The sequence below is a fragment of the Paroedura picta genome, chromosome 2 (genome assembly GCF_049243985.1).
Source record: "Paroedura picta isolate Pp20150507F chromosome 2, Ppicta_v3.0, whole genome shotgun sequence".
Classification (NCBI taxonomy): Eukaryota; Metazoa; Chordata; class Lepidosauria; order Squamata; family Gekkonidae; genus Paroedura; species Paroedura picta.
In genome coordinates, this window is record NC_135370.1 from 29,436,896 (window position 1) to 29,460,051 (window position 23,156).

At 49.8% G+C, this 23,156-nt stretch overlaps 1 protein-coding gene across 2 annotated transcripts in view; it reads right to left on the reverse strand.

Moving 5' to 3' along the window:
• Positions 1-14,443, reverse strand: part of ITPRID2 (ITPR interacting domain containing 2) — a 96,201-nt gene extending 81,758 nt beyond the window's left edge. Inside the window, exons 1-2 of one of the 2 annotated variants that reach the window (XR_013228008.1) lie at positions 13,694-14,443; positions 13,205-13,250 (exon numbers count right to left, since the gene is read on the reverse strand). Coding sequence is in view for 1 of the 2 variants with exons in the window: in XM_077319541.1 (XP_077175656.1) it covers positions 13,205-13,250; positions 13,694-13,850 (203 nt within the window). In the remaining variant the exon portion in view is untranslated. The remainder of the gene's footprint in view (positions 1-13,204; positions 13,251-13,693) is intronic. The other variant, XM_077319541.1, reaches the window with a different exon arrangement.
• Between the last annotated feature and the right edge of the window lie 8,713 nt (positions 14,444-23,156).

The following is a 23,156-nucleotide window of genomic DNA, read 5'->3' on the forward strand; positions in this document are numbered from 1 at the left end:
CTCAGAGGAGTAGGCCTCAGAGCATAGTGCAGGCCTCAGAGTGTAGTGCAGGCCTCAGAGCGTAGTGAAGGCCTCAGAGCATAGTGCAGGCCTCAGAGTGTAAAGGCCTCAGAGCGTTGTGCAGGCCTCAGAGGAGTGTGCAAGCCTCAGAGCATAGTGCAGGCCTCAGAATGTAGTGAAGGCCTCAGAGGAGTGTAGTGCAGGCCTCAGAGCGTAGTGAAGGCCTCAGAGCGTAGTGAAGGCCTCAGAGCATAGTGCAGGCCTCAGAGCGTTGTGCAGGCCTCAGAGGAGTGTGCAAGCCTCAGAGCATAGTGCAGGCCTCAGAATGTAGTGAAGGCCTCAGAGGAGTGTAGTGCAGGCCTCAGAGCGTAGTGAAGGCCTCAGAGCGTAGTGAAGGCCTCAGAGCATAGTGCAGGCCTCAGAGCGTTGTGCAGGCCTCAGAGGAGTGTGCAAGCCTCAGAGCATAGTGCAGGCCTCAGAATGTAGTGAAGGCCTCAGAGGAGTGTGCAGGCCTCAGAGCGTTGTGCAGGCCTCAGAGCGTAGTGAAGGCCTCAGAGTGTAGTGAAGGCCTCAGAGGAGAGTAGGCCTCAGAGCATAGTGCAGGCCTCAGAGTGTAGTAAAGGCCTCAGAGGAGAGTGAAGGCCTCAGAGGAGAGTAGGCCTCAGAGGAGTGTGCAGGCCTCAGAAGGGAGTGGGACAAGGGAGTCAGGAGCAGTGGGCCTCACCAGAAGTCAGAGGCTTGGGCAGCTGCCCCACTTCAGGGTATGCTGATACCAGGCCTGCAACCACAGGCTGATGGCATGGCTTGCCCAGACCCTTGCTGACAACTCTTTTGTTTTGAATTTCCAAACCTTAGCAGCTCAGCAGGACAGTTCTGTTAAGAGGACAGGAGTTCTCTGGGGAAAAAAGCTGGCAGCTCTCTCCAACACTCAGATAGCCACAGTGCTGGCTTTGGAGAACCTGCTGCAACCAAGGGTAGGTTCCCCAAATACCAGAGTTTTATCCTGACCATCTTCCAAAGAGCTCAGGACAGCATAGGTCGTTCTCTGATCTTCTATCCTCACAACACTCCTGTGATTGGACCTATGTCAACCATGGCTGAGTGGAGACTCAAGGGACCGTAGGTCAGCACGCCAGCCATGACACGAGCTCTCTAGTCCAGAAAAAAATAGGACCATCGTTTCACGTCTCAGCACATCCAAGTTCCCACACATTAAAACCTCCATTCATCCAACATCAGGGCTCAGCTGAGCAAATGCAATAGAAGGCGAGAAATTATAGGGCCACTATCCTAGATTTAGGGCCAAAAGGTGGCATCTCTGCAAAGAAAAAGATCCATGAAAAACCCAAGTTGGTGAAGCTGCCCCACATTCCCCAAACAGAAAGCGAGGGGCACTGCATCCTATGATGAACGCAGCCCAACACACACCTCTTCCCACTTAAAGAAGTCATGCGCTTAGAGCAGGGATTCCCAACCAGGGGTCAAGAGCTCCCGAGGGGTTATGCAGCCTATTCCAAAAGTTCAGACGGCTGCTGACATCACTAGATGTCTCTAGAGTAGGGGTAGTCACCTTGTGGTCCTCCAGATGTTCATGAACTACAGTTCCCATGAGCCCCTGCAAGCGTTTGCTGGCAGGGGCTCATGGGAATTGTAGTTCATGAACATCTGGAGGACCACAGGTTGACTACCCCTGCTCTAGAGCATGCTTTCCATATTGGTCTACAAGCTTTATTTCTTTCTCCATAATGGAAAAATGGTACATGATTGATTCATTGGTTGGCTATTGCATCTTACTTCTGCATGACAACATTTCTGGGGTTTCTCAAAGCCTGAAAAGAAATCCAGGGATTCCTCCATGGTTGAAAGGCTGGATTAGAGACAGTGGCTGAGCCTGTGGCTCACAAGCCTGTGGGTCTCAGGCTCAACCCCTGCAGTCTTCAGTTCAAAGGATCAGGTGATCGGTGATGTGGGAGCCCCACCTGAGACTCTTGAAGAGAGAACTGATGTCCATCAGAGTTTTATACCCCATCTCAACCTGGGGGTCGGGACCCCTTTGGGGGTCGAATGACCCTTTCACAGGGGCTGTGGCAGGGCAAAACAGCTTGGCGGGGGGGAGCCATCCACCCAACAGCCTTGCGGAGTAGATCAAGATAGAGCGTTTGTCTGTCTGGAGCAGCGGAAAAGAGCGAGATCGGCACGGTGGGACAAGAGGCAGAACGGAACTCAGAAACCCTGGGAAAAAATCTATTTATATACAATCCTGAACAATGGATCTTCACGCCATTGGTCACTTTCGGTTTAATTTCTGTGAAAGAACCCTTGCATAATTTTATGGTTGGGGGTCACCACAACATGAGGAACTGTATTAAAGGGTCACGGCGTTAGGAAGGTTGATAACCACTGGCCTAAGGCAACGTCATGCGTGAAAAGAACTACAGAGTATTTTAAAAATCACTTTTTAAAAAAGTCTGCTTGAAGTCTAGTTTGACGGACTGCCCCCCAAATTACTAAACTGCTGTACCAATTTTGTTCTTGCTCAAAGAGCCCTCCTCTCCCCCGGGCATTCTTTGAAACACGTCATACGGAATGTTCGCTAGCATTCCAGTCGCTGAAGGGGAAGTGTCTGCAGCAGAATGATGACACACAGTAAAAATGAGGGGAAGTACCAGGCCACTGTGGGTTGGGAAAAGGCAGATACAAGACTTCTGGAAAAGAGGAGAGAGAAGAGCCACACAAGCTAGTGCAGGATGGGGTCTCTTCATTGAATAAATAGCTATTACTGAACATTATTTTCCTTAGACTACTTATTAGGAATCAATTTATGCACCAAAACTAGAAGCAGAATGAGAGAAGGACCCCAGAACTAGAGTTGCTACAGAAAGGAGCATTACCAGAGGGAAAGAGGAAGGATGAGAGTTGAGAGGGCAAGCAGAGCGCAGAGAAAAGGGGGGAAGAGCCCTGAGACATTTGCTGCGGACAGCAGTGGCTGAAGCGAAGACATATTCCACAGGGGTAGACTTGGTTGCAAGGGCAAGCCACCTCTGTCTGGCTCTTGTCTTGGAAGCCCTACAGCAGGCTTCCTCAACCAAGGTCTTGTGAAACTCTGGGTTTTCTTGACGGCCCTGGGAGGGTTTCCTGAATGGGTAGAAGGTCATTAAGTCGTTTGAAAGCACCCTATTCAGCGTGCCCTGATATATATATATATATATATATCACAGCTTTGCTTCCCAACCATATTTTGCATGATCGTGCCTCTGTTGAGGTTTCTTGAAGCCTGAAGAACGTTTCAGGGGGTTCTCATTGGTAAAAAAAAAAAGTTGAGAAAGGCTGTTTGACAGGGTCAACGTCAGCCGGGTGCAACTTGACCGCATTCCGCACACACGCAACCTAGCCGGCCTGTTGCAACCCAACCACCCGAGCTTCTTGCAGGACCTTCGATACCAACCCGGCAACCCAGGAGGTGTTTTTAAGATCCATGGCCCCCTTTATCAGATGTCTTGAAGTGTTACCCTAAGCTGGAAGATGTGAATGTCAACATGCATAAATATACATACACTCACACACACAGCAAGAGAATGTGGGTGAGGGAACAAGCAAAGCCAGAAGCCCTAAGACAAGTTTATTACATTGCACAGCACAGATGGAAAATGAGATCCAGTCTACAGGATTAACCCAGACTGGGCAGGGACTACTCCTAATTGTCAAAGTAGGACATAAAGCAGTAAACAGTCACAATTGCCTTCTGGTGTCAGGGCACGCTGAATAGGGTGCTTTCAAACGACTTCACAACTAGATTTTACTGGCTGGAACGAGAAAACCCACTTGTGAACAATTGCTCAAGTGGACTGAAAGTACATTTTTTAGCCTGTGTGCCTACTACTCTCGGTCCTTAAATCCAAGCATATTACGCCTATCTGCACATGAATTTCCCCTTCATAAATGCAACCCTGCAGTTGCTCCTCGGCAACTTTGCTTTTTCTAAATCTGAGTGACTGAATATCCCAGAATCGGGAGCATTTCCACAATTAAGTGTCTGGTTTGTGTCCATTTTATCTAGTGCGCAAAGAGAAGGACAGAACAACAGACGGCTGGGAGAGACAAGCTGGCAGTGAAAGGAAAACAGAGATAGTGGGCCGAGAAGCAAAAACTTTGGGGCGTGATTCATGCGGGTGGGTGCAGAAATGTGAGACAGAGAAGGCACCGAGCAGCAGATGGAAATGGAGGGAAAGAGTTGAGTTTTATACCCCACTTTTCATTACCCTGTGGAGTCACAAAGTGGCTTACAATTGCTTACAATTGCCTTCCCTTCCTCGCCCTGCAACAGACAACTTGAGCTGAGGATGAAAGAGCTCTGACAGAACTGGCCCAACTTCCCCCAGCAGGCTTCATGGGGACGAGTGGGAAATCAAGAGCACAACTCTTAACCACGACACCATGCTGGCTGAAGGTAACATGGTCCTAGGAAAGCAGAGATTGTGGGATGTGCTCAGGAAAAGAAAAACCAAGCAAGATGCTTACAAGAAAAGTACTGAATCATACCGGTTGGAAGGGGGGAGAGAATGACACAGTCCCATATACAGAATGCAGAGATTTTTACAATATGACAAAAAAGAGTCAACCTTGTATACCACTTTGAATTCCTCAGCAGTAGGGTGGAGAACAATCGAGATCAATTAAAATAATGACTAACCAGCCAAGTTTTGGGGCAACCGCTTTTACTGGCTTTAGCCTCTGATTGGACCTATACACACCCACGAATTGCACATTGCAAACATGTTTTTTCTAGAAGCCTAAACCCCCATTATCTGTAGCCAGCAATACGTGGCTGGGAAAGGACTTGCAGGGGCAGAAGGAGTCTATTGCAGCAATGCCAAATAAATAACAAACTCTAAAACATACAAGCAGCCTCAATGTTGAACAGCTGGCAACAGACAGGAGTCTAAATGCAAGTCAGTGATATGCTAAATGTGCCTAAAAGTCACAATTCAGGGACTAAGCAGGCATTAGTTGAACGGAAGGCAGGAGAAATCTTTCCCCTCAATGACTAACTGGACAGAATACTACAGGGATGTTTCTTTTAAGTAGTGAGGAAAGGACAAACATTTGAGCAGAGTCACTGCAGTCTATACCCAGGGCCTTACAATGGACTAACCCCACACAGGAATCACAATTAACAGCCTCCCTCCTACAACCATCACTGCAGACTCACCCACTCACTGGGCCATCAGTAAGCATTGATTTATTGTTCTACCCAATGTTCTATTGTTCATAATGTTACAGTTATTATTGTATTATTATAAACTGAGTTATTTGTATTGCTCCTGTTTGATGTAAATTGCCCTGAGCCTTCATGGAGGGCGGTATATAAATATATAATAAATAAATATAAGAGACTTACTTTAAAAAATTGAAACCTGAGGGGTTCAGGGGAGGAACCTAGAGCACAAATCCCCAACATGGTATCCCAGGGTGCAACAGCATCTTCCAATGCTTTCCCCAACACCCACTCGCTTCATCCCCAAACTCTCTTTCTTAAAGTACAGACCAAAGCTTGCCTTTTCTCCATATCAGGGAATCAGTAGGTGTTCCAGGAGGTCTCATGTGGCAATTCCCAAGTCTCCCATTCAAAACAAATATTGTAGGAAGAGGCTTGGCTTGGAATGGCCCAATGTTTTGTTACCAGCACCAGCCCCCAATGGCAGCCATTTTGTGATGGCATGCAACACCTGTCATAAAATCATAAGAGGAGTCATGCTGGATCTGGTCAATGGTCCATCCCGTCCAACACGCTAGGTCACGGTGACCCGGGTACCATAAGGAGTCCCCCACGGGGTTAGAATTCTAGAAGCCCTCCTGCTGTTTCCCCAGCACCACCACCAAGAACACAGAGCATCAGTGCCCAGAATAAAAGAGAAACCAGGCCAATGACCCAACAAGTCTGTGCCACAGAGTGGCCAAAACCCAGGTGCCATCACAAGGTTCACCATTGAAGCCACAAACTCCTCATGGGCCCAAGGGATCAACCTCTGACCTAGAATATCCAGGGGCAACGCACTTCCCTGTAGCAGACACCCTCAGTGAATATGACCTTATCTCCAATACAGAAAATGGTGGACACACATACTGAATGTTTTATCCTCTGACAGTGCCACTGGAATCAATGGGGATAAACGTCTCCAAATCTTGAACAAATGCTATCAGAAGCTAGTATCCAGCCCATTGATTTCAATATCGGCTCTCAAAGACAATGTAAGAGAGAAAGAAATATGCATCATGGGAGAACAGGCAGGGCACCGACTGAGACCAAGGACAACCAAACTGGGATTTCTGCTCTGCCACAGCAGCTCAGGAAGGGCCAAACTAGATGGGGCAGTGTCCTTCAATCACAGGGACACTTCCACCATTATAAAGGGCCCAACCAGCAGTGGACAGTGACAAATATGATCCAGGGCCTGGGGAGAAAGCTGAGGGACTTGGGAATGTTCAGCCTGGAGAAGAGGAGGCTGACAGGGGGACATGATTCCTCTCTTTAAGTACTTGAAAGGTTGTCACTTGGAGGAGGGCAGGGAGTGGTTCCTAGTGGCAGCAGAGGATAGGATCTGCAGTCATGGCTTTAAACTACACGCAAAACATTTGCACAGTCAGAGTAGTTTAGCAGTAGAGCCTAAGGAAGTGGTGAGCTCCCCCTCACCGGCAGTCTTAAAGCAGCAGCTGGACAGATACTTATCATGGAAGCTTTAGGCCGTTCCTGCACTGAGCAGGAGGTTGGAATAGATGGCCTATACGACCCCTTCCAACTCACTGATTCTATGATGGGAGACCACTGAATTCAGAGTGAATTACTTTCAATTTGGCGCAGACTGTTCAAGGCAACGTCTCTCGTTTCAGAAAGAAGTCCATCAGGGCCGGTGCAATCCTAAAGAGAATTACACTCTTCTGAAACGATCACGGTCGGTAAGCTTTGAAGGGTGTAAATCTGTCCGGGACTGCACTGTAAACTTTGACACGGCTTCAGGAGGAAAGGCAGGAACAAGTTCTGGCTGAGGCCTCCATAGCCCCAGGGGGAACCTGCAAGGATTCCGAGGATACACGCCGTGCACTAAACCACGCGCTAAGCACCAGGCATCCCGGGGACATCAAAGCTAAAGGTACAACCAAGAGAAGTTCCTGTCAAACAAGCTACCAATTAGCAAGGCCGTAAATAACCCCACCGTAAACTCGCATGGTTACTTCCTTGCAGGCGTTCTGTGAGGCTTGCAGGTGTTAGTCGGGAAAGCACTCTGCTCTCCCTTTTGCTTTACACACCAGGCATATAGCTTCCTCCATGTCCTCCTTTGATAGCCCAACAATGGAGAGGAGGGGGAGGGGAGGGGGAGAGGACCACACTGATAAAATGCAGGCGACAGGATGCCTGGGCAGTTAATCTAACACACAGGGCTGGTTTTGTAGCCTCTGCATTGGCACTGCTTCCTTCAAGAAAGGACACTGGGGAATGAAAAGTCTTTGCGCCAAAGTGTTCTCCCTTTTCTCCGACTGACCCGCAAGAGGACCACTCTCCCACCCCCATTTCCTCCCCCCACCTCCTTTGACACTTGTTTCAGCTGCAGAACTGCCGAGGGAACAAAGCAGCTCCTGTGCAAGCAACAGACTCTTCCAGAGATCTGCTGAAAAGTTAATTCTCTTTCAAACAAGCCTGCAAGTCACAGAGGAAGTATTTCTCTCCCGCCCCCCCCCCCAGCTCCAGATGAAACAGGCATTTGCAATCAAACCAGTGAGATACCCCAGATCTAAATTCCAAGCTTTCGCTGTGTACCAAATACTGAAAGCCTTTTAATTCCCCCCCCCCCCTTCCAGAGCCCTCTGTCTACAAAGAGGCTGTTTGATCCATGCATCCCGGACTTCTGAAGCTAAAATATGTGCGCTCGATAGCTCACCACTGGCTTTCCCTTCATTGGACAAAACAACAGAAGGTGGGGTGGGGCAATCTGACAAAACGCTGGCTGAATACCTGAATTAATCCCACCCACCCCTCCAAGCAACATATTTCATCCCATACTAGGATGAGGCTTCTGACCTGCCCCCAAAATTTTAAAGGATTTCGTTTATTGGAACAAAACAATCTTTTTTTATGAACAGGAAGGAAACTTAATGGCCTTGCTTTTGCATTTAGCATGACTGCGACCCTGGGGTAACGCAGTCAATTGTAATATTTTATTCTAAGTTTTAGCAATGGTAGGAGAGGCTGCCTCCTGCACACGGGAAACAATTCTCACTGTTTGGCTTTGCTCCTAGAACGGTAGGGACAGTTTTGCAGAGATTCCACAGAAATGAATTTCCTGGGGGGGGGGCGCTAAGAGAGTCAGGTGTCTAAAGACTGCCAGCCAATGAGTATTAAGTAAATCAAAACAGACGTAAAGCCATAGAACAAGGGTAGTCAAACTGCATCCCTCCAGATGTCCATGGACTACAATTCCCATGAGCCCCTGCCATCAGGGAACTGTAGTCCATGGACATCTGGAGAGCCACCATTTGGCCACCCAGCCAATGAGTATTAAGTAAATCAAAACAGACGTAAAGCCATAGAACAAGGGTAGTCAAACTGCATCCGTCCATATGTCCATGGACTACAATTCCCATGAGCCCCTGCCAGCAGGGAACTGTAGCCCATGTGCATCTGGAGAGCCACCATTTGGCCACCCTTGCCGTAGACAGCACCGAAAAACGGGAAACGTTTGGATTCGGCTGCAGTTACACCAGGTGGCCAGCAGGCGAAGCTTTGGCATGCCTCTCGGCCCACACCTGGATGCAGATTGGCTGAGAGTCAGCTGTCCCTCGGCTTTGACCTTCCTAACAAAGAGGGCTTTAATGAAATTTCAAAAGGAAGCTGCGGTCAGCTCAGCAGCATTCTTGGCTCCGTGCAAGGAGCCTGACCGTGGTCAATTAACGAGCAGTAGACTAACTATCTTGGACTGATGTGCCAAACAATAATCGGCGTTGGACAATCTTCCTCGGTTTCAACAGCAGTTTGTTACAGGGCCTCGGAGCTTTTGTGCGCTGGAGGTGGCTGCATAGGGAATGCGCAATGCGGCTGTTTTGCAATCGAGTGGGGGGGGGAGATGTGTATTCAAGAAAATGGGGAACGCTGCCTTAAGGCAAGAGATGGGGAAACTTTGAAGGGTTGGCTGCCCACTCCGCCCCTCTTCGCAGCCAACAAATATCATTACTCAGAGCCAGGCTGGGGTAGTGGTTAAAATGTTGCACTAGGATGCGGGAGACCCAGGATCGAGTCTCTGCTCTGCCACAGGGGACTATAGGCCGGCCACGTGGCCTCAGCCTAACCTACCTCACATGGTTGCCGGGAGGATAAAGCAGAAGGACAACGGAAGCAGCTTTAGGTCCTTGCTGCAGACAATGGAAAGCTATACATGAAAATAAAATATACGAAGAGTTGGTTTTCTATACCCCGGCTTCTCACTGTCCTAAGGAGTCTCAAAGCGGCTTGCAATTGCCTTCCCTTTCCTCTCCTCACAGCCTGTGAGGGAGGTGAGGCTGAGAGTGACCTGATGTTCCTGCTCTGGGAGAGCAGCACTATCAGTGCTGTGACTAGCCCAAGGTCACCCAGTTGGCTGAATGTGGTGAATGAAACCCAGCTCACCGGATTAGAAGCTGCCGCTCTTAACCACTGCACCACGCTGCTCTATACAAGCCATTCTCAACTTTATTTATTTTTTGACCATAGTCCTTTTAGGAGCTATTCTCAGGTTCCAAAGCACCCTGCAGTAGACTGGCTGTTGGTAGCCAAACTGCGGCCCTCCAGATGTCCATGGACTACAATTCCCATGAGCCTCTGCCAGCGTTCGCTGGCAGGGGCTCATGGGAATTGTAGTCCATGGACATCTGGAGGGCTGCAGTTTGGCTACCCCTTAGCTAGGCTAAAAAAAAGGCCTAAGCTAAGAGTGAATTTACTATACTTGATGTGCCTTGTCTTACATACAAGCAAGGCAGATTTCTAGAACATTCCACCAACGGAAGCCTGTGCATTCATTTTCTTCTTGAATGCTTTGATGCAAACACACACAAAGGAGCGGATTGCATGATTTCTTTTTCTCTCCCCTGACAAAGGTCGAACTTTCTAGGAATTAACGATGTCATGTATGACAAAAAAGGGCATTTCACTGGTTCAATGACCAGGGCCCCCGATAAACCCTTTGGGCTCCCCTTCCCACATTTTTCGGTCTGTGGCCCCTTTCAAATGACCGTTTATGCACTGGAAACTTCACTGCCCCAGCTCCTGTGCAGGAGCACAAATCAGGAGCGGATGAGGTGCACCAGGCCAAATGCTCCCCCATGTGGGTGAAGGAAGAGGTGGGGCAATCTGCCACGACTAAAACTCCGGCCTGCAGCTCTGCATGAAACCTCCAGTGCGTAAATGGTCAATGTGCCAAGCCCCTGCAAGGAGGCATAATGCTCCTGTTGAGAATGGCTGCCCTATACTACAATTTCAAATGCAGAACATGGAAGAAACATCCTGACTGTCTCACAACTTAAGGTAAACCGCGTGAAGCCCATGGCCCAGGACCGCAGCTACGAGTCGTTGGGAAAGGGGGTTTTATATTCACCATCTTCATTGTAATTGTAACATTTGGGAGTATTGTGATTGTTTTATGGGGAGTTTATACTGTGGTATTGGTAGATTTGTACTTTGGGGGGGGGTGTTTTAAATTGTTATGTGATGTTTTATTTGTTTAAATTATTATATGATGTTTTATTTTTAACCGCCGTGAGCCAGCTTGCTGGGAACAGCAGTATACAAATCTAACAAACAAACTTTACTTTTAGTGGAAGCAAGGTGGTGGTGGTGGTGGTGGTGGTGGTGGTGGTGGTGGGAATAGTTATAAGGAACTAGGACAGTGGTATCCAAGCTGAGCAGTGGCTCAGTGGAAGAGCCTCTGCTTGGCATGCAGAAGGTTCCCGGTTCAATCCCCCACATTTCCAGTAAAAAGGTCTGGCGGAAGATGATGTGAAAGACCTTCAACCCGAAGCACTGGAAAGCCACTGCCAGTCTGAGTAAACAATTATGACCCTTATGGGCCACTGGACCGATACACAGTGTTAAAGCATGGGTGAAAGCCAAACCATGATTCCCCCCCCCCCCCATCATCCTGCAAGACTCATTCATTTTATTGCAACTTTTCCTAAACTACAAAAAGTTATGCTTTAAAAAGCATCCCTGCAACTCACAAACCAAAAGCCTCTGCAGAGAGATCGTAACTGTTTGTTCGTTTAAAAAAAGGAAGCTTTTTTCCCCTTTAACCAAACAAATTCAACTACAGAATTTTAGAGGGATTTTGAAATCAACGGGACGTTTGTTTTTTAATTGGATTTGCATCCAACCCTTCTCCAAGAGAGGCAGAACCCGCAGCTTCACCTGCCTCCCACTCAAAACAAACTAAGCTGAGACAATAGTCACTGGAGACCCAATGAGGCTTGCAGGTGGGAAGAGGATCTGAAAAGATCTTCTTGGCTCTATCACATTATGCATTTCCCACTTTCTAGTAAGGAATTCAGGGCGACGCACCTGGTTCTCACCTCTCTTCCATTCTGTCCTCACAACAACCCTGCGAGGTAGGATATGCCGAGAGGGTGCGACTGGCCCCAATTCCCTGAGTGAGCTTCATATCTGAATGGATTCGAACCTAGATTTCTGGAATCCTACTCCGACATTAACTCCTGGCCACCAATACTAACACTAACCACTGCACCACACTGTTCCACAATGATTCTCTGAATTTATTATCATCTCCCGAGAAAACTTTGCCAGAGCACACCAGTATAAGGTGACCAGATTGTCCCACTTTTAGAGAGACATCTGGGGGTATATGGCAAATTGTACTTATGTTGAAATTAAAGTATATATATTACAATACAATTTTTATTTATTTATTTATTTATTTATTTAGATTTATATACCGCCCTCCCCGAAGGCGTTCTATGTGTTCTATGAAACTTTTTGTTGCTCCATATAGACCAAACTTTTAATCAAGACCCCCCCTAGTCAATGGTGTCCCACTTTACCAAAGTTAAAATCTGGGCACCTTACACCTGTGGCTAATGGAATAAAAGCACCTTCCAGATACATTTACACCTGGGTGTTTTCATTTCAATGCCATTTACCTCTGGTAGGAGAGCGGAGAATAACAGTGCAATCCTACGGAACATTACTGCGAGCCAAGCCCACTGATTTCAAGAGGTTTAGAAAGAGTTAAGTCTGCACAGGATTGCACGGGGAAAGCTCCAGTCCTAAAAATGCTTACTTACCCAGGAGTAATCTGCCCCGAACAACTCTTAGTAAACACCCACAAAGAATTGCTCAGCGGATTCTCATAACTGCCAGAGTAAAAACTAATTATTTTACAGGGCAGGCAATCCAGCTAACTGCAAAGGGACATGTTCAAAAATCACAGCTGAAATCACAAACGGCAGGGAGCACGCAGAGTTTAATATTCCCTTAAAAAAATAAAAATAAATCATGTTTCCAAATCACGGCATTTCGCCGCGACTGAGCGTGTGTCTCTCTCTTTACGACACAGAACCTGCAGTTCCAGAGAACAGCTGCTGTTTCCTGAACAACATCGTAAACTCTGGGCTAAACAACCCCAAGTACTTTTCCTTCACTCCCTAAACAACTAAAAAAGTTCACTGCACACACACACACACACACACACACACACACACAGGGGATCCTGCCACAGGCAAACACAGAGAAAAGCAGCCGCAAACCCAGCAAAAAAAGAGACAGACTCTGGCATGCCTGGCCCTGTGGATCTATGCAGGTCTACTCAGAAGCAAGCCCCATAGCCTTCAGCGCGTCCAGCTCCCAGACAAGCATGCACAGGGAGATTGCCCCCAAAGTGGCCCTGGGAACACTTTTCCTTTGGACCAGTTCCACCGCGGTCGGTCAATGGGATTTCCTCCCCGGTAGCCCGAAAAGGGAAGGGATTAAGGTTAACGAGGAAGGTTGATGCTTCTTCTTACCAGCCCTCCGCACGGAAGCGGCTGCAGCACAAACCTAAACAGAGCCGGACGCCTCTAGGGCCGCCAATGGCAGAACTTGCGCTGTAAGTGTCAGGAGAGGCACCCCCGCCACTGCTCCTGCCCCCCAATTAAAGCACACACACATACACACACACCCAGCTTTGCTTACCTGCAATCTTTCAGCCATATTGCAATCTTTTCATTGGGAACGTGGCCTGGGGGAAGAGAGAAAAGGGAGGGGGGAGCAAGGCAGTGTCATTGAGAAAGGCTGCATGAAAAATCAGATTTTTTTTTTTTTATGCAATGCAGGAAATCAACGCTTGGGAGGGAGGAAGGGGGGATGAGGGACTTGGTTTCCCGAAGGCAATTCCGGCTCCTCAAGGTTCAGCCCCAAGCCAGGTCGGCTCCTCCGCCAGCTGCAGCCTGACCCGCGCCCGGGGAGAGAGAATCGGGCGTGCGCACGTGTGTAAGGAGAACACGTGTTAAGGGGCTCCAACCCTCCCGACCCCTTTCGCACTTGGCGTCTGCAGGGAACCCGATCCTCGCCACGATTAGGCAGAAGTCAGCCCCCTTGCAGGGTTTCTTCTGCCTGAGCTAGTTAGGGATCGCAGGGGCACGGAGGGAGGGCCACGATTGATGCGGGCATTGGCGGACAGACCTCCTCCTCCTTCCCGCTCCGGATGGAGCTTGGGCGCTTCTGGCGAGAGCCGCTCGGCCTCCGACGCCTGCCAGGATTCGCGGCTCTTGGCCCAGGCCTTCCTCTTCTGCACAGCCCCCCGGCCCTCGCCGCCCTCCGACGCCGCTGCCTCCTCCATCGGCTCTCCGCGGCCGGCCCCTGTGCCGCAAGGCGGCTCGCTCGCACCCCGGATCCCCCGAGCAGGAGGCGCAGGCGGGGCAGGGCGCGCTGCCGCCGAAGCGCAGGCGGCGCGACCCGTCCAAGTCGACCGAAGCAGGCGGGAGGCGGGATCGGGGCCGGCGGCGGCAGCGCGGGGGGCTAGCGCGCATCTGCCCAGCGCGCCGCTGGCGGGGAGCCTCCAGCCCGCCGCCCGGCGCCGCTGCCCACCAGCCCCGCCAGCGCCACCTCCGGCGCCCGCCGCGACCCAGCGACTCTGCGCGCTCGCTCCGCTGGCAACCCGGCAGCAGCAGCAGCAGCGAGCGGCCGGCCCGCGGGGAGGGACAGGAAGCGCGATCCTGCGTTTGCCGCCGCCCGCCCGCCCCGAGAACGATCCCTCGCCTCGCGCCCCGCCCGCCTGCCTGCCTGGCCGAGCACGTTCGGCGCCGCGGAGGCAACGCGTTCGCCGGCCAGCCGGAGCCGAGAAGGGCCCGACGCTTCGGGCCGGGGAAATGCGAGCACGCCCGCCCGAGGCTGGATCGACGGAGCGCGCGGGCGGCAACCCGAGATTTTACTCCGCCCGGGTGTTCTGCTCGGCCCGGGCAGGGCTGGGGAGCTGGAGCCGCAGCCGGCTCCTCCTCCTCCTCCTGCGAAGGCCGGCCCGGTGGAGGGAGCGGCGGGGCAACCTGCTGTGGAGCCCCCACTTCCTCCTCCTCTCAAGGCGGCCGGACTCCGCCTGGCGTCGGGAGAGGAGACGGTGGCGGCCGCGGCGGGGAAACTGCAAGGCCCCGTCGGCCTCCTCGGCACCAGGCAGGCGCGGCCGTTCCGACGTGCGAGCGGACTTGCGTGTTGAGACCGGCCCGCAAAGTTAGGCGCCTCCCGAAGTCGACGGCCCTGCTTAGAACTGCTTAGATCTGCCAAAAGTTTTATTCTGGGTCTAAGTAGAGTTTTTTAGACCTTGCTTTTTACTATTTGAAGGAGTCTCAAAGCGGCTTATAATAACCGACCCTGGGAGGTAGGTGGGATTGAGAGAGCCCTGAGAGAACTGCCCTGTGAGAACAGCTCTACGAGAATTGTAGTTGGCACAAGGTCACCCAGCAGGCTGCAGCTGGAGGAGCAGCATATGAAACCTGGCTCTCCAGTTTAGAGGCCACTTTTAACCACTACACCAAGCTGGCTCTTCTTCGGAACCTGGCTGCACATGGAGGGAACACTTTGAATAAAACATTGTGTGTCTTAAAGGTGCCCCTGGCCTCAAACTTTGTTCTGCTGCTTGAGAGCAACACAATGACTCACCTAGTATTCGGGTCTGATTTTAAGGCATTGAAGGACACACTTGGTATGCACACAACCCTCACATATAATTTCCTCGACCAGAAATGGAGCTCCTGTTTGTCCCATTGGATCAATGTGTACAATTATGAGTTACGCACAAGTTTTTCCTCAACGGGACCATTTTGGTTTGAGAAAACAGCAAGGAGCAAAGGTATTGGTCTGCTCTCTCTGCCTGCTGTGGTCCTAATCTGGATTGGGTCCAGGCACCTGGGAATGAAATTGCAAGAAGGCATCCGGAACCAGGCTGATAAACAAAGACACCTGTGGACCCATAAGAGACAAATCCAAGACTTCTTTTCCTTTAAGATGAAACATAGTAGCAGGCTGGTTCCAGTGGAATTAGCAGTCAGACAACCTTAGAATCATGGAATCATAGAGTTGGAAGGGACCTCCTGGGTCATCTAGTCCAACCCCCTGCACTATGCAGGACACTCACATCCCTCTTGTTCATCCACTTTAACCTGCCACCCCCTTGAGCCTTCACAGAATCAGCCTTTCCCTCAGATGGCTAACCTTCTTCCATCCAACAGGTAGTTAAGAAGGGGCTGAGAACTTGGTTCAATTCACCCTTTTCTTCAGCTCCCTTCCCATTAGCTAGCAATCCTCTATCTAATAGCAATAGGGTGCCTTTCCCCGCAGATCAAAACATCTACAAATTGGGGTCCCCACCTAGAGCTCAGGTATACATGCCTGCCTTTTCTGGGTCATCCCAAATTTGCAGAAAAGGTTGTTTTTCTGCCTAATTAACCAAGGTGAGCCCTTGCAGCAGTGCTTCGTGCCCCTGTGGGTATGTACACGAAATCTTAGGCCCAGAATAAAACTTTGCTGGCCTTAAAGGTGTCTCTGGACTCAAATGCTGTTCTGTTGCTACAGACAAATAAATAAATATTCTTATAACCCGCTCTTCCCATGTGGCTCAGGAGGGTAATATCAGTTCCACAATATATTTCTGGGAAGGGCTTGGAGGAGGAGTGTGTCTCATGGCTTAAGTGCCAATCAGTGCTTAACACCCATTCAGGGCGGCTGTCCCACCCCTGAGTGCCTCCTCCTCCAACTGGCTTGCCTGTCTGTCCAGCGGCCAGCCAATCACCTTCCGTCCCCCACTCCTGACCACCCCCTCCGCCTTCCACTTCCCTCCGAGGCTCGGAGGCTGCAGATCCCTGCCCTGTGAGAGCTGCCCTTGCCAGTGAGTTCCCTAACAGCTGCCTGCAGCCTTTCCAGGTCCTGGGGGGAGGCAGAGTTCTTCCACCCCACCCCCTAATCTAGCACCCGTTGTATTGCTGAATGCAATGGGTTTGGCCCTTAGTTAATCAATAAAATGTAGTCAATACATTAAAATTACGGTTAGATTTTAATGTTGTTGTTTTTTACAGTTTTCCCAATATCTACACCAGTTAGTTGCGCATTAAGGAGGGTTTAGCTCCTTAGGTAGATGGAATCACCCTTGATTCTCATGCTAGCAGCAATGCCTGCACAACTGTGCTCATCCCTTGGCTTCATTCATAAAATGAATGTGCCTGGACTCCACCCTGCCAACAGATGGATGGCCGTGCAGGCAGGAAGTACAAACCGTGATGCAGTGGCGGAGCAGACTGAAAGAGATGGATGAAATGTTGTTGGTTGATTTACTCCCTTTCGATTCCACCCTTCCTCCGGGCAGCAGAAGTCAGTATACGTCACTCTCCTCGCCGCCGTGTTACCTTCACAACAGCCCTGTAAGGTTGGTGAGGCTGACAGTGTATGACCGGCCTAAGGCAGAGAGGGGGCTCAAACCTGGGGCTCACAGATCTTAGTCCCAACACTTTTAACCATTGCAGCACGGGGGGAGGGGTCTCTCATGGGGTCTCTCATGGAAGTTCACAATTGTGAACATTCTCCTATGGACGAATAGGAAACCAGCCAAGGAAGCAATGTGCATGTGCGCAGGACTTGTTCCTGCTGTGCTTGTTTTCTAACCATTCAGAGCTCCTGTCCATCCTGTGCCGCCCATTCTTGGGCATGCCTTTTATCCAGAGACAGGCCTGTTCCCAGACCCCTGGATCGTGCCGGGTAGAGGAGCAACCAGAGGAGGAGGCTACAGGGGTTTCAGCCACATACTCATGTGGTAGGGTGAGGTGTGGCTGGAGCCCTTGACGGCCGGCCTGGCAGAGGAGAGGGTAGCAACAGCAACCATGGCAGGTGGCCAGCAGGAAGGAAAGAGTGTCCGTAGCTGCTGGTGGCAGTCCTGGGGAAAGGGTGGTCACAAAGAAATCAGGCTTGAGCCAGCCAATGGGGAGGCCCAATCCAGCAGCCCTCCTGGGGTAGCCAATCAGGAGCTAGTTGGAGAGCAAGGGAAAGGCCTACCACTGAGCAAGAGAAGAAGAATTGGTGCTTATATGCCACTTTTCTCTACTCGAAGGAGTCTCAAAGTGGTTTCCAAAGGCCTTCCTTTTCCTCTCCCCACAACAGACACCCTGTGAGGCTGAGAGAGCCCTGAGATTACTGCTCGATCAGAACAGCTTTATCAGTGCTGTGGCGAGCGCAAGGTCACCCAGCTGGCTGCACATGGGGGAGCAAGGAATCGCCAGATTAGAAGTCTGCACTCCACTACACCAAGCTGTCACTCTCCCCTTCCCTGGCACACTGGGCTATCGGGAGGTCAACAAAGGTGGGGGAGGCTTCGACCCCACAACACTCTAGGGAGGAAAGACCAGAGCATGCTCCATGGCTAGGAGTCCATGGGAGAAAAAGAGGCACCAGGAGGCACACTCCCCTCCTGAGTCATAGTATCTGGGGCTGACCCCACACGGTGGCAGGCACGCCCCTCTAGCCAGGCCAAAGGGGAGCTGCACAGCTGTGTGTACCTTAGTTTCGAGTAAACATCTGTAAGACTGATTGCTTCAGCTTCATTTATATTTCAATGATATGATATTGGAGATATCACTGCTCAAGAATTAAGATGATTCACACTGCAGTCCTAAGGAGAGTTATACACCCTTGCCAGACCTCCGAAATCTCCTTTGGAAGGCAGGGCCAGGCTACAATCCTCAGCGAGCACGCTAGGAACCCTTCTGGGACTGGTTCCTGAGGAAATCGGAGTTGGGCTTGCCTCGGTACAAGCAGACTCCAGCGCCTGCCCATGAACAAAATTAGCAGCTCAGATTAGATCAGTAAGGGAGTGGCAGGTTACAGTGGATGAGCAATACAGTTGTGAGTGTCCTGCATAGTGCAGGGGGTTGGACTAGATGACCCAGGAGGTCCCTTCCAACTCTATGATTCAGTAAAAAAAATCAGTGGGGTGCGGATACTGCTCAGAGCCCATTGATATCTTTTGTCAGCCAACGCTCAGCAACTCGTCCCCTTCCACTTAATTCTAGGAACTTTCGGAAAGATGATGTTGTGTTTGTTGATCTGTTGAGGACAACTTGAGGTCCAAAGCTGGATTGTAAACCTGCAATGTAATTGACCGACGTGTGGCTAGATCCCGTTTGCCGGATCCATTTGGTTTAGAGCGAAATTGGCCAACAGTGTGCAGTGGTGGGAGGATCTATTGCGTGACTTGTGAATATAAGTTGGGATTGGCTGTGGGTTTCTTCAGTTCAGTTTTGACTCTCTTGACATCATGCTGAGGTACATGGACTACAATTCCCATGAGCCCAGCAGTATTTGCTTTAGGATGCTTAGGGCTGATCCTGCGTTGAGCAGGGGGTTGGACTAGATGGCCTGTACAGCCCCTTCCAACTCTATGATTCTATGATTCTATGATTCAGTATGTACATCTGGAAAGCCACAGTGTGGCCACCCCTGAGTCAATCTCTCTCTCTCTCTGAGTCTAGAAACACTTTTAAGGCCAACACATTTAATTCTGGGTATAAACTTCGATTTGCATGCAAAGTTATGCCCCTGTATCTGATGAAGCGTCCATGTACATGAAAGCTTATACCCAGAGTTAATCTTGTTGGACTTTAAAGGTCCCACTGGAATAAAATTTTGTTCAGTTGCTTCAGACCAACATGGCTACCCACTTGAATCTCTCTCTCCCTCTCTCCCTCTGTCTCTCCCTCACTCACTCCCTCCTCTGGAAGGGGTCACTGTACTCCTCCTTCCATAAGTCTAATGCACTTTGGATCGGTATCCTTTCAAATGCAGAGATTGTGTCCCAATGGAGACGATGTATCCAGGTCTATCATTTGCACGGTTAAATTTGGGTGCGTAGTAGGGGCCAGTTCTGTAACCAGACTAACAACCGCCATCCTAGGCTGTGTGTTTCCCCCGCAATGTGCCATCCCTTTGGAACTGGAAATACTGAGAAATTGAACCGAAAGAGCCATAGCTGCTTCTGAGCTACGGCTTCTCCTTGGTGTAGCCAAGTACCCCCCATCTCTAATCACAGATAAATGGGAAAAGACTAAACGTTGCAATTTACAATGCTCGGAGCACTCCCTCTTCGTTGAAAAAGCAGCTCCTTTTTACAGGATAAATAAGTGTAGCCGTTCTGCATGAGTCAGTCGGCCTTCTATTGCCTGTTCATTGCTAGAAGCTAAAATTTGATAATCCCCTTCTGAGTCTGCCAGCACTCCATAAAACTCATGCTGATCAGGGCCTTTTAAAATCTCATTTGAATTCATTTGAGGCCTTTAAAACCCCTAAAACTTGCAGTTAAGCGGATTATAAGTGGCTAGCACTTTCTGGAAATCCAAATCTGGGTGGAATGGAAGCTCAAGGCCTAGAAATGAATGGTTGTAGGCAAAAAAAGGTATATATATATCCCTGGGCATTTCTGCACATGGGTAATTATAGCGTCATGCCAGCTGAGTGGCATAACACTACATATAATCGCGCCTCCCGGTCCCTCCTCACATTTTTTGCTGTCTGGCTCTTCTCTGCTGCCATTTCGCGCTTCTCTCCCTCCACAAGTGCTGCTGGTAATGGCAAAAGAGAGCAACGCAATTTACACGGGACTCTCTTCCGCCTGTCAATCAAGCCAGGCAGCCAATCCCCTCTTTCCATGCTTTGAAGGGCCTGTGATGCCCACTATTAAAAAAAAAAAAAAAGTAGTTCTCTGTTGAAACGCCTATCCATCTAATCATAGATGCATGTTGTGGTTGTTAGGTGCAAAGTCGTGTCCGACCCATCGCGACCCCATGGACAACGATCCTCCAGTTTTTCCTGTCCTCTACCATTCCCTGGAGTCCATTTAATCTCACACTGACTGCTTCAATGACTCCATCCAGCCACCTCATTCTCTTTTGTCCCCTTCTTCTTTTGCCCTCGATCACTCCCAGCATTAGGCTCTTCTCCAGGGAGTCCTTCCTTCTCATGAGTTGGCCAAGTATTTGAGTTTCATCTTCAGGATCTAGCCTTCTAAGGAGCAGTCAGGGCTGATCACCTCTAGGACTGACCGGTTTGTTCGCCTTGCAGTCCAAGGGACTCGCAAGAGTCTTCTCCAGCACCAGAGTTCAAAAGCCTCAATTCTTTGACGCTCGGCCTTCCTTATGGTCCAACTTTCACAGCCATACATTGCAACTGGGAAGACCATAGCCTTGACTCAACAAACTTTTGTTGGCAGGGTGATGTCTCTGCTTTTTAGGATGCTGTCTAGATTTGCCATAGCTTTCCTCCCCAGGAGCAAGTGTCTTTTAATTTCTTTGCTGCAATCCCCATCTGCAGTGATCTTGGAGCCCAGGAAAATAAAATCTGTCACTACCTCCATTTCTTCCCCCTCTAGATGCATAGTACTTCTTTATTGCCACCGCTTACGGAATGATGAGGCTTACTTCGTTTAAAAATAAATCTTGTTCCTGATTTGGGGGGGGGGGGAGTTTAGACAGGCATGCTTTGTGCTACAACGTTGGGAATAATCTTTTTTTTCCTGTGCCTATATGATTGAACGACTATTTGTTGCTACAGGCAGTTCACTTGAAAAAAAAAACTCCGTTCTGATGCCGCTGCCTCTCCCCTTGCGTGCACACGCACACACAGTGGATTTCCCTTGCCATAGGTGGCAGGGACACCTGCCTGGGGGCTTTTCTCGCTGGCTGCCAGCCTGCCTCTTGCCGTGGGTTTGCAGCTCCTGCCTCGTGAGAGAGGGAAAGAGGGAGGGAGGAGAGAGCACCTGGCTCCCCCATGTGATCTGATGGGGAGGCTTCTTCAAAGGAGAGATGTTTGGAAAAAAAGTTCTTTCTGTCATTGTCTGCATGCTTGTCCACCGGAAAGGGGGGGGCGGGAGCAGGGGTGGGACGAGGTAGGCATCTTGCGCATTTGAGCCTCCATACCTTTCTTTGGCTGGTTGCCTGCTGGCTGCTCTCCATTAGGTAGCACAACACATGCTGGTGAATCCACTTTTTCGGATTCACCAACTAGCACTTTAAAATGGCAGATGTAGCCAGCCAGATGCTGCCCAGATGCTGGCGACGTCATGTGGAGGGGCTGAAATATAACGACTACTTAAGGTAAGCGCTACACTCTATTTAAAGGGTGCAGAAATGCTCCCTATTTTGGTGGAATCCTGTAGTGCATTGGGCTCTCTCCAGGGTCAACAGACAAATATCCTGCCCCACAACCTGCTTCATGAAAACTCCTTTTGTGCATTGACTGGAGTTCAGCTGAATTTGCCCATTGTCCCAGAAGTGGCAGTGGGGAAAATACCGAGCATGAAAAGTTAACAGCGCAAGCGAAACCATGCTGAGCAAAACATCAACAGCTAGCTTGTCACTGGCAAATCCCCATCAAAATGCATGATGATGATGTTAGCCGTTCAGTTGAGTCCAACTTTTGGCGATTCTAGAGCTCCCCTGTCACTATGACTTTGGATCTTGCATCGCTTCTTTTAGTTGTGTAATATTCTAGTTGGTGTCCATTTTGATTGTGTCTAACCACCGTGTTCTTTGTTGGCCTGGTTTCCTTTTACCGGTGACCAGTCTAGCATAGTTGCTTTCTCCACTGAGTTGGATCGCATGAAATGGCCAAATCAAGTGAGACGGAGTTTCGTGATTTTGCTGTCAGGGTGCACCATAAGCATAATGATCTTGACCTGACCGGGGAAGTGGGTCCATTTTGTTGGACCCTCTCCATCGCTACGTGCTCCCCCAGTTGTAGAAAAATACAATTCTAGAGGGACTGATGAGGGGAGGGGGGAACATCTGCAAAATCACTCAGATTCTTAATTCGGAAGGAGTTAAGCACAATGTCAGTGTGCAGCCATATACACCCAACACTGCACTTCCACCAGGAAGACCAGGGCTGATTCTGCACTTTTTTCCCCCCATTGTGGATCCTGCTGAATTCAGATCGATTCTGAATTCCCCCTCTATTCCCCCCCCATTGAAACAGAAAGTGTTCATAGAATCATAGAATCATAGAGTTAGAAGGGGCCATACAGGCCATCTAGTCCAACCCCCTGCTCAACGCAGGATCAGCCCTAAGCATCCTAAAGCATCCAAGAAAAGTGTGTATCCAACCTTTGCTTGAAGACTGCCAGTGAGGGGGAGCTCACCACCTCCTTAGGCAGCCTATTCCACTGCTGAACTACTCTGACTGTGAAAAACTTTTTCCTGATATCTAGCCTATATCGTTGTATTTGAAGTTTAAACCCATTACTGCGTGTCCTCTTCTCTGCAGCCAGCAGAAACAGCATCCTGCCCTCCTCCAAGTGACAACCTTTCAAATACTTAAAGAGGGCTATCATGTCCCCTCTCAACCTCCTTTTCTCCAGGCTGAACATTCCCAAGTCCCTCAACCTATCTTCATAGGGCTTGGTCCCTTGGCCCCAGATCATCTTCGTCGCTCTCCTCTGTACCCTTTCAATTTTATCTACATCCTTCTTGAAGTGAGGCCTCCAGAACTGAACACAGTACTCCAGGTGTGGTCTGACCAGTGCCGTATACAATGGGACTATGACATCTTGTGATTTTGATGTGATGCCCCTGTTGATACAGCCCAAAATGGCATTTGCCTTTTTTACCGCTGCATCACA